General features: G+C 41.2%; 1 protein-coding gene across 4 annotated transcripts in view; it reads left to right on the top strand.

Annotated features, from left to right (window-relative positions):
- HECW2 (HECT, C2 and WW domain containing E3 ubiquitin protein ligase 2) overlaps nucleotides 1-20,877 on the top strand; it is a 1,269,905-nt gene that overhangs the window by 782,229 nt on the left and 466,799 nt on the right. For all 4 annotated transcript variants that reach the window (XM_086955408.1, XM_086955407.1, XM_086955409.1 and 1 more), the window contains one exon: nucleotides 11,012-11,154. In XM_086955408.1, the coding sequence (XP_086811534.1) occupies nucleotides 11,012-11,154 (143 nt within the window). The remainder of the gene's footprint in view (nucleotides 1-11,011; nucleotides 11,155-20,877) is intronic.

The raw sequence follows: 20,877 nt of genomic DNA, 5'->3' as shown, positions 1-20,877 counted from the left end.
GGCAGTGACAATTTGTTCTAAAGACATGGAAACAGTTAAGTCAATAATACTTTTATTTGATTTCATTAAAATCATAAAAGGGTGGAACATGCTATCAAAGTACATGGCATCAAGCAAGGAGGTCGAAACAGGACAAAATTCCTGACCGCAAGGGGTAATCAGCTGATTAAAAAAAAATATATAAAATATGTGAACAATGCAATAGAAAAATGTGCAAATAGTTCAATTTTAAAAATTTTCAGATCAGTTCTCTTTTTTGTCCAATTCTTTTGCCGCAACTAGGGGTGAGCGGGAAATCCGTTACGCTGGCGGATTTAGCGGATTTCCCGCAAAATCCGCAAAAAAACATCCGCGAACGTAACGGGTTCAAAAGTTGAACCCCCACTCATGCAACTATTTTACAATGGCGCCAGCAAGCTGCCAGCGCCGTTGTAAAATAGTTACAAAGTTAGCTTGCACAGGAACCACTAGATAAAACGAAGCAGGTGCTGCTTTATTTTATCTAAGTGCTTCCTGTGCAAGCTAACTTTGTAACTATTTTACAACGGCGCTGGCAGCTTGCTGGCGCCATTGTAAAATAGTTGCATGGCTGGGCACAGGTCTGCAGCTCACTCAAGGAACCCCTGCGCCCTTCGGGGCGATTGAATAGTAACACACACATGGTCGCTCGAACTAGTTGATGCTCAAATTCAGTGACTCATTCATTAGCCCAAAAACAATCTTGAGCGTCGTCGAGGCTGGATAGGTGTGCCTTCTTCCCAAATCTACCGTGGAAAATCAGCTGTGATGCTGGATAGGCTTTGCATCCTTGACTTTCACGAGCGCAATACCCGTGCTGTTCCTGTGACCAGGAGCTTCTTTTCTCTTCATCTGCTGAACTGATCTTTCTCTGACCTTTTATTCACACAAGAGGCACATACCCTACTGGGCACATTGTGTTCGCTGGGTTTCTGCAAGTTCGCACGCGTTTTGTACAATTTCGCAATTTGCGAAATTGTACAAAACCCTCGCGAACTTGCAGAAACCCGTGCAAACAAAAAAAAAATCCACGCGGATTTTGCGGATTTTCGCAATCCGCAAATTCGCAAATCCGCAAATTCGCGGATTACCAATCCGCAAAATCCGCTCATGCTTAGCCGCAACTTTCCTGAGCTTTGTGGCTCTGCAGGATAGTTAAATCGTCGAGTCTCCAAGGTATTTTATGACTGCCGCTCTGCAAGTCCTTATTTGTTCTCTCCTTAATATTTCCCGAAGGACAGTTTTACGAATTTCTAGTAATGATGGACAAATACATAAAAGATCTAATAGTGACTCGTCAACTTGTCCGCAGAGGAGGCATTCCTTTGTCAACCACGTCTGTTTCCATTTTGGGGTGAGATCTTTCTTTGGGAATGACCCCAGCCTCAATAGTGTCAAATTATGCTTTTTTTGCAGTGAAAAGTGTTCTGACTAGTACGGTTGGGGTTTTAGAGTTTTATAAGATTGTATCACCGCCCATGGGTGTTGTTTTTTTACGAAGGCTGTTTGGTCCATAGACAGTGAGATCCGTTTGATTGCATTATTCACTACGTTTTTAAATCCAGAGTAGGTATTGATTGTAAAGCAGGCCTCGTCTAACTGTAATGCTGAGAGCGAATCTTTTCAGAATGGAAAAATCGATTTCTTTAGCCTGGCTTGGTTTTCAATCTCCTGTCAACAATAATGGGCAGAAGGGGTTATCTTCTGCTCCCCTAATCCTCCAGTAATATTTCGCCAATGCTCCTTGTCTTGCTGGGATCTGGTTTTTTGAGCCATATTCTAATCGTATTTGTGCATGTGAGATGTATCGAGGTATTAGAAACTAGTTCTTAAAGAGGCTAGATTAAGCTGTGTTAGGACTGTTGCATCCTTTAATTTTAACATTTCCGACCCATATGATATGGATGGCAAGAATTTAGCTGCAATTACCTTAAGCAGTTGACTTGTTGAGCAGCCTTTGAGTTTTTTGTAGGATTTTAAATGCAAAGAGAAGTTGTTTGGCTTTCGTTTTTTCCAGATGTTGCTTAAAATTGAGGTTGCAGTCTAATTGGAACCCCAGGTATTTATACGAATCCACCCGGGACTGTGGTTTCTCGTTTAACTTCCAGATGAATTAGATTTTTTTTTTGCTTTGTGACATTTAGAAAAGCACTTGACCTTAGTTTTTTGGTGATTTATTATTAGTTGGACAGAGGTGTTATATGCTCCTAGTTGGGCAATCAGTCGCTGCAGGCCTATAGGTGTTTGAGCTAAGAGGACAATATCGTCTGCACATTGAAGGCTTGTTATTGGTGTTTTGCACAGTTTTGGAGGGTCAGCTCGAACTTAGCGAAGGTTCTTCTCTAGGTCGGCTGTATGGATGTTAAATAAACAGGGGACCAGCACGCACCCCTGTTCTAATCCATTGGTTTTTGGAATTTTGTTTGTTATACTGCGCCCGTCTCCTTTCCTCTCCTTTCCTTAATTGATCCCATGTCTGAGAGTAAAATTGATGATCACCCCCAGGGTTTTGGTTGGGCCCCCCCTGCTTTTCATTTTGGCCCATAGCTTGGCTCTCTGCACTTTATCAAATGCTGCTTTGAGATCTATAAAGCACACATACAGAGTGCTAGATTTTGCGTATACTGGGTTGGCTAAAAGAATGATCCTGGAGATGTTCGTAAGGATGCCCATCCCTGCCCAGAATCCAGTTTGAGTATTTGGAATCAGATTTATCTGACGGAACCAGTCCTCCAAGTCTGCCAACAGATTTGGTGCATACATTTTCGCCTCAACTTCGATGAGTGCTATCAGTCTGTAATTGGACGGGTCAGAGCGTGCACCTGATTTGTATATGCTTCCTCGCCAAGTTTCAGGGATCTTGCTGGTCTTTAAAATGTGAGTGAAAAGGGGGGTGAGGCGGCCAGACCAAAATGATGGATCTTGTCGGAATAAAGCATTTGGGAAGCCGTTGGGCCCTGGTGCTCCCTCAGATCCTATTTTTTTTTTTAATTCAATACCTGCTCTTGTGCAATCCACGGGGAGAATTCTTGTGATTCTAACCTGGTTGTAACCTGGACTGTTGGTTCACAGTTGTCCTCCTTCCTTAATTGGATTTCCAGGATTTGTGATGTCTTTATCAAATGGGAGTGGGATTTCGTTGTATGTGGATTTGACGTGGGCTCTCCATGTGTCCTCCATTATATCCAAGTTGTAGTGTTGGTTCTTGCAATTTGAAAGGTGGTTGATGGTTTTCCAGAAAAGTTCTCTGTTTGCTGGCGTGGAGGAGTCTTGCCCAAAATTGTTCTTTATATTCTTTTTGGCCGCCTTGATGTCCCGTTTTAGGTCTTTTTTTATTCTTGCTATTGACATGAGGATTTCCTGGTAAGGTTCTGAGCCCCGAATTCACAGTAGTCTTAAGGGTTTGTTCAGTTTTTTTTGTCCTTAGGTTGTTGGTGTACCAGGTCTGCCTGCTTTGTGACCGTTTCCCTGTCAGGAGAATTTTTTGTTTAGTTCGTGTATGAATGACTCCCAGGCCTTTAGTTGCAGTGGTTCGGCTTCAAATCCCTCGAGTAGACTGGTGCATGTCCCCATGATGTCACCTGTGCTATCCTTATTCCAGATGAGAGGTTTCACGTTGTAGCATTGAGTTGGTCGGGACATTGTGTTGTCTTGGCCTGATCTTTTAGTACTTGTGAGCACTGTAAAGGTTTGAGAATGATGGCCACTTTCTGCCCTTTCTTTGATTTGGAAATGCGGGATAAGAAGAGGTACATCGTGATCCGTGAATTTGTTGTCAATATTTGAATCTGTTTTGGATGTTACTCTTGTGAATGCTGCAGGGCTGTCTGTCTACCCTCGTCCATTGAGCACACACATTGAGTGGTCGTCTAAACAGGCGGCACATCTCTGGCCGTATGTATCACGTTGTTTTGTGGCCTGTGTGCAACCTGGTGGATTTTTCTTTCTACCATATAGTAGGTTCATATTTAAATCTCCAGAAAGTATTATGCTCAAATCAAATCAAAAATAGCTTTGTTTGATTTAAGAACTAAATCTTAAAAGCACAGTTTTAAACATTCATTGAAATACATTTCTAGAAAAAATTAATTCAGAGAAAAAAAAATTACATTAATAGTTAAAAATAATCAGAGTTCAGATACACCCATAGATTTTCCGTAATTAATAATACTTTTTAAATAAGAAGCAACAGATAACATGGTCAACTCATCATCTAGAATTTGTAACACTAGGAATGCTGTGCGACGTTGTCTCAAGCCCCTCTTTTTAAAATTGGTTTAAAAAATAATTTTCTTGGGTACAAATGGAACTTACAGAATAAAGTAATATCCAATGGAGATTGTTGTGATATGGCATCCATGGGCAAACACCCACATTTGTGGACCAATCATGAGTTGTAGGGAAGCTTATAAGTCTAATGGTTTGTAAATGTGCTAGACAAATTGCAATTAATTTTTTTACTTGAGATTGCAACGATACTTTTTTATATAATTGAACCACGGGATAGCAGTCACCCTAGACATCACCGAGCAGTCCCTGACAATGTCCCGATTAAAATTAGTATCCTCAGAGGCCTATACCTTGTGCCACAATAACAACGGGTCCATTTTAATCAGGTCAGTAATATACAACAGGCCTAGTTCCCAATGGCAGATAAAATTGGCGTACTTTTAGCGGCAGCCTATAAATATTTTGTAAATGCATTTTCTATTAGCTGTATCGATTGCAAATCTGTGTAACCCCAAATGCCCGCCCGGCACATTGCTATGGATAGGCACTTAGCTTTATATATGTCAGTATTAAATACACATTACAAGAAAGGCGGATTTGCTTTGTTCTATCAGCACATCATAAATTGTCTCTATCCTGTACACAAACAATACCATAAGTTCATGTATGTTGACTATTGAGTGCAGCCTTGATGTTAAATGCTTATCCACCTTAAGCATTAACCATAGACAATCTGTGCACCAATGGTGTTACAGAGTGTCACATCTATAGAAAACAAATACACCAGCGCACATCATTTCCAGTCTCTATAATCCCTGTGCATTCAGCACCATTCTTCAGTGTACGTTTTTGCACAAATACTCCTTTTCAGTCCAATACAGGTCTTGTGATGCAGACGAGTTTAAGATTTTATTTCTTTTAAAATCAAGTACTTCACAGCCGACGCGTGTTTCATCCCCAACAGGCTTCCTCAGGCAGATTTCCAATATGCTCAAAACTGCGTCTACCGGCACTTGTTAAATTCAATAGTCCTTAGAGTATTCTTCGCCCAACGTATGTTTATATCTTTGCAAACTTCCACAAGAGTAGCAGTTGTTTTCCTTTATTATTGAGCAGGAGCCATGATAAGTTCCATCTCAAATGCCAAAGTGAGTTCGCTATGTTCTTTTCGCAACCAAGGTACGTCTAAAAGAAATAAAATCTAAAACTGGTCTACATCACGAGGCTCTATTGCTTGTGTCGTGTGTCGGCGTGTGTTGGGGGAGTGACAAGGATCATTAAGTAGAATCAAGTAATGAAAAATAGTATCATAAGGCAATATAGCGATGGGCGGGTACATCCGTCGTAGTGATGGTACTCTGTTAAGCAGAGTGCCAACACGCGTATCCTCCGACATCGGCTCTTCCAGTATTGTGAAGAACGCCGAGTTGGAAGTATCACGGCTAACCGAAACTCACTAACGTTACCGCCTTCAGCCCTGAAAAGTCACGAGCGCCTCAGCTCGCTAGACGAAACACGTGTCGAAGGGCTTAATACATCCTATATGATTTGACCTCCTTGTGTCCATCTTCTCTCATTACTCAGGATTCACACTGCTTGTTCGTTTGCTCAAAGATAGAAACGAAACCTATATGATTGGCTGACTATAACGTGTGCAGTGGAATTGTTTTGTGCTCCACAAACATTATTATGTTGGCCTGTGGATAAACAAGTTTTAATGTTGCTAGTGTTGCTATTAATTTCTTGATTCTTGGCCCATTTTGTTTAAACACGGGGTGGATATAAATGTTCAATATCAGCAGGCTATTGTAGGGTGAAACGTATAGTTTAATGCCTAACAGCCAAGAGGGGTTGAGATCTATAACAAAAACTTGCCACAAGATGTCTGTCGAGATAAAAATAGAGAGGCCACCTTTTGCTCTCCCGTGCTTTGTATCTCTCTGGGCCGGGTTCAAATATTCCTTGTAGCCTACTATTTATGAGGAACTTGTCTGCCATGTATCTTGGAAGAGAAGTATGTCGTATTGTAGAATGAATTCCACGAAGTTGGCTTCTTCTAATTTAGTGCTTAGGCCGTTCACATTCCAGGAGCAGATCTTGCATCCCTTGATCGGTTTTATGACCTTGCTCTGATTTGTTCATGTCATTCCGTGGTTGGTTGTAAGAGTGGACATCAGTCGGACACCGGGAGACTTGGCTGCTTCAGAATGAGCAAAAGTGATTGTAATTTTCCTTGCAGTTTGGCCAGTGCTATTTGTTAAACTATGTTGGTCTGGGCCTTTACCCTCTTTTAGAATGCCCTCTGTCTGGTTGGATTGTTGTAGCGAGCTTGGGTAGCAAAGCTAATCAGCCTTTTTTAGCTCAATGCCCCATTTGGAGAATGTCTCCTTCTGCCTCCTGACCTGCTCGATAAAGGAGTTGTCGGACATTGTGGCTGTTGTAATTTCTTGTCCGAAGAGGTTGGAATTAGGTTTGAACTCTATGCTTTTCAGATCCCTGGTATTGATGTGACTCAGGGAGGGAAGGGCTTTAAATAATTTTAGTAGTGCACTTCTGTTAAGAATGTCATGTGTTCCCCTTGAGGCATAATGGGGAATCAAGTCTCTCATATGGCTCTCGTTTAAAGGGGCAAATCGCAGTTCCTTGTCTGAGCTCCTTTCAGTAGCTGTATTGTTCATAGTAAGCTCCAAATGGTTTGAAGGAAGGTTCGGGTGATCACGTGTGTTGTTTTGTAGGTTGATATCTAGGTTTGTTACAGGGTTAGCCTTGTCGCCTCCCGACGATTGTCTATTTAATGTTTGAGTGCTGCGCCTCTCTTCTCTGGCGTATGGCTCGGTGAAGATGGCCTCCTGGGGGCAAAATATACTGATTTCGGTTGTTTTGCCCCGTGATGTTAGTTTGGTATTTGTGATTTGGATAACCTGAGTTGAATTAATTTCTCAAGCTCATGAGAGTGTTTGAATATACTGTATATTTTAGTTGGTGGGTATTTTGCCTTGTGAATTGGTTTTGGTTACTTGAGGCAATGGAAAGGTTAATGGGTGAGATGGTGTATTCCTCTGTGCTTGTTGCATCCGTAGTGGTTTGATTTGTGTTGCCTATACTTTTGTTCCTGTCATGCTCAGTCAGAGAAACAGTTGTGTTTGATCCCTGTCCAATTAGTTTGCTTTTCCTAGCTTTTCTCAGGCATTTTCTCTCCCGTTTGGTTAGAGAATTTCTCGCTTGTGTTTGACTTTCTGGCAATTTCAAACATTGGTCGATGGACCATGTGTCTGGTGCACCTGTCTTGTCAGGATCGCTTAATGATTTCAGTGGGTTTAGGCTTGCATGTACTGGGGCTTGATCAACCCATTACTCTTGAGTTTTCCCACTGGGAGACCTAGGGCATGCCTGGTCCTCTCTCCTTGGTACATCTTTTCCTTGCTCAGTTGTCAATACAGACTTGGATGGGGCATCCATGGTTGCCCCCAATAATTCTGACATTAAAGTTGGAACCACTGCTAGTTTATTGATTATTTGAGTGTAGTGGCAATGGCACATTTGATATGTTGTTTCCCGGTTGCGCTGGACCTTCATGATCATCTTTTTAAAGCTATGCAGCTTTTGTTTAACTCCCAGGACGTGGGTTGCTAAGCTGTTTAAGAGGTCTACTTGGGTGTCTAACTTGTCCGCATGGTAAATCATTGCTTTTCCAATGTTCATCGTGCCAAAACCCCTTCTTAAGATAGCAGCAAAATTGGTAGTCCTTTGCACCACTCTCTAGTGGGCTACATTTTCACAAGGGCTCGAAGTTTGATCTGTTTATCATTTTCTTTCATAAGGACGGCAAATGAAGAGTTTTATTTTGTGCTATCAATGCTTTTAATTTTAGCATTCTTCAGTATTCTTTAGTAGGGTATGTGCTGTCTTTGCTCCAATGTTAATTTCTAGCTTGATGTTTTATCAACCAATAAATTGATTACTATGTCACTGTCCCTTTAAAGAGCAAGAAAGTAAGTGAATGAGTAACATTTCCTCATCATAATATTGGTCAGTGGTTCACTGGCTAACTGATTAGATCCAAAGTGCCAAAGCCATCTGCTTTTCCGACTGGCGATCTACTGCCACTGGTCTCTTCCTGTGCAGCCCCATTATGGTGGTTAGGTGGAACTAGATGCCCATTGTTTCCAATGCAGCAGGATCCTATCTGGGGTTACTACGGTTATGTCACCAAACTCCTTGAATTGCCTCTACTTGTTTGCTCTACTTCCTAGTTCCATAACTTGTCACGTGGCATTAAGTTGTGCTGTCTAATGCCCATCGGTGCCTGTCCAGTGATAGAATAACAATTCTGCCATATTGAACAGTAAATGTATTGGGAAAAAAGGAAATTAAAGAAATAACTGAATTATGGATACAACCCCAAACCATAATGTAGCTAAGTGACATCGCAATGACATTTTAAAGAACAAAGCGCCAGATATACGTAGGGACAGGTTTGCGATTACTAGATAGCGTTTTTTGTGATTTGCTACTTGGTAATCAAAAACACCAATGAACGAAAGTGTGTTTTACTCTTTCTGCAATTTCCCAAGTGGGTCACAAATAGACCTATCTCATTTTTATTTTATGAGGCAGGTCTCAGTTTGCTACCCATAGCGAATCGCAAAAATCACAGGGATAGTGGCCTGCTGGTGTCAGCAGCTCACCTTCTCTGTAATTGCTTTTAAAAGTAGCAATGCTTTTTTTTAAAGTGCCACCCTTTTCCCTAAAGCAAAATGGGATGCGTTTCAAAAAGAAAAAGTTTTCTTTTCATTTTTTAAGAGTAGTCAGTGGTTCACTGGACCATTGCCTCCTCTTAAAAATGTTTTTCAAATATTCACAAAGGGGGATGGACCCCTTCCCATTGGCAAATGGGTTGCCACCTACTTGAAGTAGGTGGTAAAATGTGAGTGTTTTGTGACCCCATTTTGGTTGCAAAACATACACACATACCACTGCAATTCGCTGTTAGGAAGGGATGCCCTAAACACACCCCTTTCTAATACTGAATCGCAATCCCAGTTTGTGATTGCATAATAAGTTACCTAATCACAAAATAGGGCTTTGTACATCAAAAAAATATTTATTTTACAGTCGCCTGTGGCCCGATTCTGCGTATCGGGACGTTTGCGATCTGAAAATAGCTTTGTACATCTGGCCTTAAGAAAGGCAGATTTGCATCGGAGACACACATATACACCTAATCTTTTAATCTCTCTCTACCACTCGGTCTCACTCACCTGCTTTCTATCTTTCCCTCTCCCTCTCAACACACCCTCACTTACACAGTCATCCTTCTCTCCAAACACTCCTAACTTAGGGGCCTATTAGGATGGTGGATGGACCTTCGCCCGTCCGCCACCCCAGAGGAGGAGGGACTGTCCACAGGGGCAGCGGCGGTCCCTCCGTGCTAATTAGGATGTGACCGCCACCCTGGTGGTCACATCTTGTATTTTTAACATTCCGGCGGGTGCTGCTTGAAGCAGCACACGCCGCAATGTTAAAAAATGCATGTTTACCTTTGCATGCATGAAGCTGCAGGCACCGCGTGGTGCCTGCCGCTTCGTGCACGTAAAGGTACCCCCCATGTGCACCCCCACCCCCCCATCACCCCTGGGGGCCCGCAACGGGCCCCCGAAGAAAACACTGTATGCCTTTCCACGGCGGAAATGCCGCTGTGGAAAGGCATAGAAGCTCCGCCATCCTAATATGGCTGGCGGTGTCTGATAGACACCGCCAGCCATGTTAGAGCCTTTCTGCCGCGGTCGGAAGGCGACCGCGGCGGAAAATCGGCGGACTGAAAAAAGATGCCCCAGCCATCCTAATCTGGCGGGGGTTCTTTTCTCAGTCCGCAGCGGATAATCCGCATCCTCCTGGCCGGCGGTGGCTTCCGCCGGCCCAAAGGATGCGGATTATCCGCTATCATAATCGGCCCCCAAGCGAGAAAAAGGCAAAATGGCCATGCTTATCTACGCAAGAGATACGCTTTGTTGTATAGTAATAAACATACTCTATTGTATTGCAGAGCAGCCTATATTATATATATCAACTTTCCAAACAGGTATATTGTGAAAATTGACCTAAAAGTATGTTGTTTTCGTTGTTCACATTTTCCACAATTAAAGGTGCATGTTCTTTTGACTTCCATGTGCGTGGTTTCATCACAGGCTACAACTTGCACTTGATTGTTTTCAATTATTTTAATGAACGTATGCTGATTTGCCTGCACAAGGAGAGTTGTAGCCCTTCTCTTACATTTTCCTGAAAGTTTTCTCCTGAAGAAGGCCCCTCTGTCCGACGCACGTGCAGTTTGAGTTTTTCCCTTGTTACATATTTCTAAATATCGATGAAAAATATTTTGTTTTCTCGGTCTCTAAAAGTATATGCCTATTTAATTTCGAGCTGATCTTTCCATCAGGCAGAAGCTTCTGACTCGCATGTCTGGAACCAGAATCTGTTTGAAAAAGCAGCTATCAAGGAGGGGTGATATCCAATCTAACTTAGACTGTGAAAAGTGAGAAGTGTCAGTGTTGCTATTTACTTGACTTTGTAGCAAATGTTGGTGATGGCCGAGTTAAGTTTCATTCTGAAAGTGACTTAAAATGAATGCTTTCGAAGTACCACATAAAAACCACAAACGGCCGGCCTTTTAAGTTAATGTGTAACTCATTAAATTACCATAGTCTTTGCTTCATTTATACCACACAAATTCAAAAATGGGGATTATTTTGTTTTTTTACAGCGGTATGCATTTGTTGCACTACTCACAGACGTCCTGGAAATTGAAATAAAAGATAAATTTGCCAAGAGTCGGCCTATCATCAAGCGGTTTCTTGGAAAACTAACAATTCCAGTCCAGAGACTTCTGGAGCGGCATGCAATAGGGTAAAGTACAAACTGTTCAAGTTCCTAGGCCAAGAGCAGGAGGAAAGTAAGTTTTAAAAATATTGTCTTGAGTTTGAGCAATTTATAAGTAGAATCAAAGGCGGGATTGGTTGGCTTAAGTTTCCTCCACACAATTCCCAACTTTGCAACCAGCAATAGCATGTCTAAATACCCTAGCACCCTACCAATCCTCCTTTTCCCTGTTTAAATCAGGTTTCTAGTAGGGCTCAAGGTGAGCATACAGTGCTCTCTCTTTTTTTTGTAGTTTGGTTTTAGGCCATCTAAGGTTTGTATTGTTGAATTATCTGTATGTGTTTATGTTACTTCACCTACCATATCGCTGAGTCACAATGAATGATAAAGCACAAACATAGTAAAACAAAGCACAATGAATGATAAAGCAAAAACATAGTAAGACAGAGGACAATGAACGATAAAGCTCAAACATACAAACATAGTAAGACAAAGTACAATGAATGATAAAGCACAAATGTAGTAAGACAAAGCATTATTTCTTTGTAGAGTGCTCACATTTTCATGTGGACTATGGCTCGCTAAAGCATAACAATCCAATGTGGAAGGGTCATGAAATATTATTGGGCATCATGAAGTTATGAATTTACTGTGCGGCTCACCTGACATCGTATTCATCAAGATTCAGAAAAATAGTTCTGAAAGTTCATTTTGGATACATAGTACTTAATACCCTAAGTTAGACGTTACTAAGTGCTCAATTTTTTTTGCATTTAAGAGTATCTGGCACAAGGTGATACAGTTGTTTACTGAAGATCCCACTATGCAGTGGTGCGAGTAAGACAGGTTTGATGTTCAGATTTTATGGTTCCATACTCACCAACTAAGATATTTTGCAAAATTCAAGTTATTTTTCTGTTAAACATCTTTACCTCAGAGGAGCTATCTTTGGGTCCTCTCATTGTCTGTGAGTTTGTCCTGATTTATCTGGAATAGTGCTGATCTATTTCCAACAAAAAATGTGGCGGTCCGAAGAGACTTAGGGGGTCATTAGAATGGTGGGCGGACTTTGTCCACCCGTCATTCTTTAGGGGATTTGGACTGCCCGCCATAAGGGTGGGGGTCCCGTGTGGGCAATTAGGATGCGCCCGCCGCAGTGGCGGGCGCATCCTGCATTCCTGGCATTGTGGCGGGCAGTGCACTCAGCCCCGCCCGCCACAGTGCCAGGAAGGCATGTTGTGCACTTCCATGCACAACATGGCAGGCACCGCGCGGTGCCTGCCATGTTGTGCATGGAACACTGTGGGATACCATAGGTACCCCTCATGTGCCACCCCCCACCATCCTGGGGGCCCGCAACGGGCCCCCATACACAAACACTGCATTCCTTTCCGTGGCAGCAACGCCGCCGCGGAAAGGAACCCTCCTGCCTGCATCCTGATATGGATGGCGGTGTCTAACAGACACCGCCACCATATGAAACCCTTTTCCGCCCGATCAACTCATTGACTGGGCGGAAAAGCGTCGGACGGTCTTCCCGTCTGATGCGGCCCCCCCGCCATACTAATGTGGCGGGGGAAATGGGTGGCGGGCGGGCTTGGATGTAGGGCGGATCGCCACCGCCATGCGGGCGGTAGCGATCTGCCCTACATCCAAATGGGCCCCTTAGTCTCTGGAGGAGTATTTCCACGACCTCAGCATCTCCACCATCGTTGCTAGTCTTATTTTAATATATTTTTGGTCTTATAATTATTTATTTGAAACGTTTAATAAAGTGCAAGCATGACGCATAGTAGGGGATTCTACTTTAACATGTGCCTTTCTCACTGGCCCGAAGGCTGCACATCTTGTGTTATAAGTGAGGAAATATTCATATCACCGGCACAAATTTGAAACTACATTGAAGTACTAAGTACATTAAAACCTCTAGACTCTGAATGTTGAAAAGCAAGCAACCCATGGGAAAAAGACTTGCATTCAGTTGGAAGGGTTCCTCTTTTTCAACCTGCCTTTTTTATGTCAGCTGCATTTGGAAATGTCTAAAGCAGCTGACGGGAACTCACACGGATGCATGCACTGTGTGGCTCAGGACTGTGTATGGTGAGCAGAAACAACTGTGCTTTGTAACTAAGAAACTGTGTAAGCAAACATGCAGAATCAACCAACCACCTCTATTGTACTTTTATAGAGCCTCCTGTTGATCTCAGAATGTTGGAGAACCAGTTTATTTTCAAACAAGATCATGCAGTCTGTCTTTTGACCAGGCCCAAAAGGTTTTTAGGACATATTAGCGACAACTAAACAGAGTGTCACAAATGTTGGCTTTTTGTGCGTTCGTGTTCCACAACTGGTCCATATAAAATAACATTTTCAATAGTTAAATATTGTGCCTGTTCCATTTTCCACATTTTGCACTGCTTGCATTAAAAGGCATTTAGCAAACAGATTTTGCTTCAGTCCTTTCTACATTAAGATTTTCCCTAGGATTGGGAGCCAAGTCACAATGTCATTTCCATGTGCAATTATGACCTTCACGGGCGATATTGGGCAATTACACGTAAACTCTGCTCCTGGGTCTTAAAAGTGAGGTTGGCTCCTTCCACATATGCAGGTTTTCTGCAGAAGTGACACAGAATAGAGGAGTAAGTATAAACGCGTATAGAGTCTTAACTCTAGGCATTCACAAACCTTCTAAAGTTACAGCTAAATCCACCAGCTCTATTTTATTTATTTGTTTCTATAGCGCCAGAATAGACTCCCAAGGAGTATCTCTGCACTTAGTACGGGGCGCTCATCCAAAATACAGCTACAATCTAAGTCAGCAGGAGAAGAGAGTGGTCTTAAGCAGCTTCCTAAATAGTAAATGATCAGAGCATTGGCGTAGATGTAGGGGGAGCACATTCCAATAGCGTGGACCAACATAGGAAAGGGCTTTCCCCCCTAGCCTTGCCAGCTTAATACGGGGAACCTCTAACAAATATTTAGAACACGAGCGGAGAGACCTAGAAGGACAGTAGCGTAAAAATTACCCTGCCAGATAGGAGGGGCCAAGGTTGAAAAGCGCTTTGTAAATAGTACAGCAGATTTTAATTTTATTCTCTGGTGTATAGGAAGCCAGTGAAGCTGTGCCAAAAGAGGGCGGGAGGCAGTCCTGGGGGGCATGTTAAGGACTAATTGTGCTGCCGTGTTCTGGACCACCTGCAGTCTGCTGATCGAGGTCTCGCTAGCAGAGATCAGCAGACCATTACAGTAGTCCAACCAGCTTAATACAAGTGCCTGAATCAAGGTCTTTCTTGTGGGGTCCAGGGGAAGAGGAACTACTCGATGAAGAAGTCCAAGAGTGTGGAAACGGACACCAGCTGTCTGAGCAATATGCTCTTTCAGGGTGAGGGCCTGATCGAGGCGAATGCCTAGATTCTTAATGGATTTTGGATCAGGAGGTGTGCCAAAATCAGGTTGCCGCCACACGGGAGACCTCAATAAAGGGACCTCCCCAAAGCTCTAATTGGTGCAGTGTTGCAAAGTGCACAAAACACATCCATTTTCAAGTGGTGAAGGAAGGAAAAGATGGTGGGGAGATGGTGTGGGCAGAAATGGCAATTCATCTTTTTTATTTATTGTTTTAAAACATTTCTGTTGACAACATTCATGCATGTATGGGCGTGAACCCTTGTATGAAAAGGTGGCTTCTTCTGGCCTAGCAGGTGTGAAGTCTGAGCCCTTAAAGGTTGTTTCGTTTCTGCTTAGGTTGCTAACCTTGATTCATTTTCCACTACTTTCCTCACACATGCAGTGTTTCTGTGCAGCAGTAGGCAGTATACCTATATGAAAAAGCTAAATTGGTAGCAGTGGTGCGGAAACACATTTTAGAGTGGAGAAGCTGGCCAATAACGTCACCTTATGAAGGGATAGTTGGTATGTGGCAGTCGGTTTTTCAAAATACAAAAAATGCTGCCAGAAGAAAAACATTGGAAAGGCCCCTTTATTTTAAATTCTCCATCTAAACTATTTCAAGTTTTCTGGGAGTGCTCTTGCCACGTTCATAAACCTAACAGAGCAGTTGACCCAAACACTACAGTCAGCATGGGCTTTGAGCTGAAAGCATGACAGAAACTGTAAATCATGACAAAGGAGCAGAAGTGAAAATTATAACTGCTAGTTACAATTATAATCTGTGCATCTTTCGCTCATCTCCCCCTTCATCACACTGCTTGGCGCTGTGAACTAAGTCAAGATAAGAGTAACACCCTGGTCACTTGTGTATGATACAAAAACACTTCCCACATAATACCACAACGAATGCAAAACTGCCAACCACATGTTCCACCACGGTGTCGCATATTACCTGTCCAATAATGTACTTTGGTACTCCCACAACAGGGTTACGAACCACTATATAACTGTTGCAATACAGTAAATTTATCAAAAAGACTACACCAAAAGAGAACAAAAAGTACATCCTCTCACCCCACGTGAAAATAATTGCCTAAAACTCTGCATAGTACTAAGAACCAGATGTACAGTTCGTCTGGTCGCAAAAAGCAGTATTAATTAGGTTAGACACATATTGGGACTTACTCTGACTCACCAAAATCACAAGGTCAGCTGACCACTATCCCTGCGATTACTGTAAAGAAAAAGAAAACTTTCATTAACAGAAGCAGCTATTTTTAGAAGTTGATAACACTCTACTGACTCCTAAAGTGGCTTTTTTTATAAGGCAAACAATGCTTTTGCTGTTTCAGAATCAGAGTGTTTGCGACCAAAAAATAGTTTTGTACATCTTGCTATGAATTATTTTCTTTGCAGCATTACTTTCGGTGAGAAAAAATGCAACAAGTAAAATAGAAGGGTGTCAAGAAAAGAGGTGAAAGAAGGAAAGGAAGAATAAGAAAAGAGAGAGGAGGTAGTAGGAGAGTGTTTACAGGATACTTGTGCCTCAACAGAAACTATTGATTCAATGCAATTAATCGACCCATGTCCCAAACCATTAGAAACAAGCATCAGTAAAGCCAATAGGTCGGGCATCATCCACAGCTTAAAGGCAATTCCTCTTTTGCTTTGTCATCGTTTTTGCAAAATTTTAATGTTTAGTAAAAAAAATTTCGAAAAGCAAAATTGTTTTTGGGTCTCAAAAACACACACATTACCTTTGAAAGAAAGAAAGAAAGATGGAAATAAACAAGAAAATAAAGAAATGGTAAGAAAAAAAGAAAGAACAAAAGAAAGAAAGGAACAATGGAAAATAAAAGAAAACAAGAAGAAAGGAAAGAAGCAGTGCAAGAAGAAAAGAAAGGAGGAGAGACAGAAGGGATGAAAGGATAGAAGGAAATAAAGATCAGAAGAAGGAAAGACAGCAAGATAGAAAGAAGGAAATAAAGCAGGAAAATGGAAATTAGAAAGAAAGAAGAAAGTAAAGCGAGAAAGAATGCAAGACAGAAAGAATGAAAGAAGAAAGAAAAGAAAGTAGGGAAGATGGAAGGAAAGAGAAAAAATGACAGGAACAAAATAAGGAAAAAAAGCCGGCAAGAAGGAATGAAAGAAGGAAAGATGGTAAGAAAGAAGGAAAGGAACAAAAGAAGATAAGAAAGAAGGAAATACAGCATGAGAGGGAAGGAATGCAGGAAAGAAAGTAGGAAATAAAAATGTTATGAAATAAGGGAATGGAGGGAAAAAAGAAAGTAGGAGAAAGAAAGAAAGATGAATGAAAAGAAACAAGGAAGAAGGACATTTTAATAATGTGTTACAAGTGCTTCAAATTAAACACTATAAAGGCTGATTTTATTACTGGGCAAAGTTTATTAAAGAACCACTGGTGAAATTGAGCCTATAATAAACATATTCCAAAGACTTATCCGCTTATGAATTCACATGTTTAATATTGAAACCTTCGGAGTGTGTACTAAATGCATTTTGAAAATAGAATAACTTAATAGAGAACCATTTCAAATGGATGCAATCCATTATGCTGTGAAATACTAGCACTCAGATAAACAAAGGACATTGCAAAAGGAATTTACAATAGCATTGGAAGAAGACATGAATTGATAAAGATGGAATGTGGCCTGTGCTCTAATCTGGTAGAAAGTGGCCTGCTTTCTCCTCAGACTCTAAACACATAGGCAAAATTAAAGTAAAATGATGAACTAAAAAAAAAAACACTGACACTCAATGGAACTACCGTGTGTGCTGATGTGCTCATTGTGAAAGAGCAAAATGCAGTCACTCAAAGTGAAGTTAACCAGTGACTGAAGTAGGCTGACACGTAGCCCCGGCCAGAATGCTGTAGTGGTTGGAAACGAAATGTGAATGACAACAACAGCCCAATGGATGAAGAGAGGTGGCTGAAAGCCCCTTTAAGTACATATAGTATTCATATAATTTTAGTAAAATCAAAAGGTCTTGGCTTTCACCAAACCTGAAAATGGCAGTCAGAGGGATTTCAGGCAGAACTGACTTGCAAAGGAAAAACACCAAGAACAAAATAATGATACGAATACTCAATCTTTCCAGATATACTGTCCAAATAGGATTGGAGACCTCAGGCTTAGTAAAAACAAACTGTGTGTTCTCATTCATGAATTTTATCCAGCAGGGCTCCAAACTGATGCCAGCACCACCAGAACCGAAAAATGTGCCTATGGTCCTGGAACTGTTGTCTCTTAAAGTAGGTATCTTTACAGAGGTTAGGAAAAATAACTTGCTTGCCCTCATTATGCAACTGTCCCTTTAGAGGTACTGCTTTCTTTAGTATGTGGGTCTTGCATGCAGGGTCACCAGGAGTCACAGTGAATGTGTCACCACTACTATTTGGGTCAGGAGACCCCTTATGCACCTGGATCCTGAAAGCCTTCTTCATTTCCCTTTAGCAATCATATATAGATGGCAGCAAAAGTTTCCTTCTTTACTGAGGTGAGACAGTGCACCTTTTTAGGTTGAGCCTGGACAGCGCATGCGCTGGTCTGTGAGGCATGCTGTATTAGAGTATGGACTTGAAGCTCCGCCCCTTCTCCGCCCATATATTTCAGTAGCTTATGTCAATGTCCTTTGTAAATGCTGACTTCTGATTCGTTTGTAGGCTTGTTAGTCCCTCCTTAGTACTGCCTTGTCTTAATTTGTAACCTTCCATAAGGACTGGCCTTTTACTTCTGTTTTTACACGCTATTTCTTATGTAGTCTGTAAACACTATTTTCTTTGAGTTTCTCCTACCGCAGGCACAACATGTTTTCCTGCAACATTAAGCGCTCCATGTGCTTTTTCACTTTCAAAGCAGCCTGGGACAATGGCGGCTGCTTCTTTGAAGTGAAATAGGTATATCATTTACAAGAGTTGGAGCTATTTGCATTGTAAATTACAATGCTTTTTATTCATGTGTTAATTATCAAAACAGATAAATAAAAGTAATTGTCATTTATATAGACAATAGCTTAAACTCTCACAAATGTGAGACCCTTTGCATTGCAAATGCTTGTTTAACCCCTTCCACGCTCATGACGAGCTGGGCTCGTCATGGCGTAGCCTCCTCGCACGCTGATGACGCGCCCAGCTCGTCATGTAAAGTGCGTTTTTAAAAATCTCAGCGTGCAAGCAGAATAACGCTAGCGCGCATGAGGTTAAGCTCTGTGTGGCGGAAAATCTAGACATAGAATTCGACAAACCCTAACTGAAATACAAGTATTTCTCTTATGTTTTATCTCTGTGAGTAGAACAGAAGTGCTGCGGCTCGTTCACTTCTAAATTCTTCAAATAGCTTGTCCTTTGTGCCATGAACATGAAAGAAAGACAAGTCTTTCTATTATGTTTCTTGCTGCACGACAAAAGCTGTCTTCCTTCTTTGCTATAAACATAACAGAAAAACATATAAGGGCTAAAGTACCCCCAGTTGTACAATATAAGGATATTGCAAGTCACCAAGGAGGCTGAAGGCCGAGTTTCTTTATAAGGTTATGGAACTTCGAGGTGACTTGCAATATCCTTATCATATTTGTCAGGGGGTTCTTTATCCCATATAATAGATGGTTGCATCTTCAACTTTCTCACAAACCACTTTCAACCTTGAGGCATAGCTCTTTCATATGAAAGAGCAAGCATGTTTGCAAATATGAAGAATAAAAATAAAACCTCTGGTGCAACATTAAACATATCCAAAACCTGTTTTTTGTTGCAAACAGATATTAGAAATTGTTGAATTTAAGTCAGTTTTCAAAAAACATAAAAGCTGCACTAGTTAGGAATGTGAAGAAACATGCAGAATAATTCTAGCTTTTCTCTAACTGGCTAATGAGTTCGAAAAATAAATATGTTCTCTCTGCTTGTTGAAGTAAGCTGTAAAATGGCCTAGAAGAAAGAAAGCAGCATTCCTTTATGTTGCTTTAACAGCTGCACCATTACCTGACCTGCCTTTCACCTTGGCTGATGGCTCTGGCTGCAGGCATTGTGATGTCAGAACTTAACTTTAATAAGTAATAACGTCTTTTCTTTATAATTGGTGACTGGGTGCATCACTATTCACTGATTATAATGAAATAAGAGACTAGAATTTATATAGGGAATACAGAACACCATATATTATAAGACTGTTGCAAAATAGGACAACAACCCCACCTGTCTAGGCTGATAAATACAAAGGTCTTTCTGTTATGTTTAGCCATTGGCAGGAAGTTTGTTTTTATACAAAATAAATAATGTGGTGTACTGTGGGGTCCTATCTTCACCCTCTAGACTTTAAATTCTAATATGAAAATCATCATCATCATCATCATCAATGAAACTTTATTTTGGTAAAATACCATAAAAGTAGGCTAAAAATATATAAAAACAGTACACATATGTTAAAAATCAGCTAATACAAAAATAATTTCTAAAACATTTTCCAAATAGGCACAATTAGGGAAAATTCCTACATGTCAGAGCCCCGTTAAGATGGTAAAGATAAAAGAATTATAAAAAACAATTACATTTTGGGAGAGCCATTGGGTGCCGTTCTAGACTTAAACTCAATCAACTAAGGTTCTGCGCTTGTGCCACATAGCTACCAAAAATTGCGAAACAGCAAATACAATAAATCCAGTTGTGTCTGACTTTAGCACTCTGAGCGCTTGCATACAGTGTCGAAAGCCCTCATTTTTGCACAGGGGTACGAGCCAATACCTCCTTGGTTTAACGTACGCCGGGCAAAAGAAAAAGACTTGGAGCTCAGTTTCGGCATCACATTTGCATGCTTGGCAGTTCTTCAGAGCAAGAGCTGACCTCTTGCTAGTGAAAGCTCGTAAGGGTAGAATTCCATGCCTCAGTTGAACATACAATTTTTTTGCTAGAATTGGGTATATGTCATCTAAAAATCGCTCAAACAGATAAGAGTCTTTCACATGCAATAAATAAGCAGTAACAGAACCAATTTGAGAATTGCTTAGTGCTGCATTAAGTTTCTCGAAGCAGTAGATGTTTTTTTATATGAAAATCCTATGGAGCTAGACTTTCGATGCATGTATTGCCTAAACTTTGTTTTGTGTTTTGAGGTTCTCTTTTCATTATCTTTTTTTTTATCCAAAAATGTCAAATAGGCAATGTGTAGGCAGTCACATTTCACTCTGCTTAGTGTGTCAGGTGCATCTCTTAGGGGCTTTCATTGTGACGCATTTAGTACTACGTCCATTTTCAAGTAGTGTTTACACTTTGGCTCAAGCCCTCTTTCTCATTTATAAAGTTCATTCGCCTTTGTGTTCTATATGAAATGTTGGTGTTTTGGG

This window comes from Lissotriton vulgaris, chromosome 2_1, assembly GCF_964263255.1.
Source record: "Lissotriton vulgaris chromosome 2_1, aLisVul1.2, whole genome shotgun sequence".
NCBI lineage: Eukaryota > Metazoa > Chordata > Amphibia > Caudata > Salamandridae > Lissotriton > Lissotriton vulgaris.
This window is presented reverse-complemented; position numbering and strand designations above follow the sequence as displayed.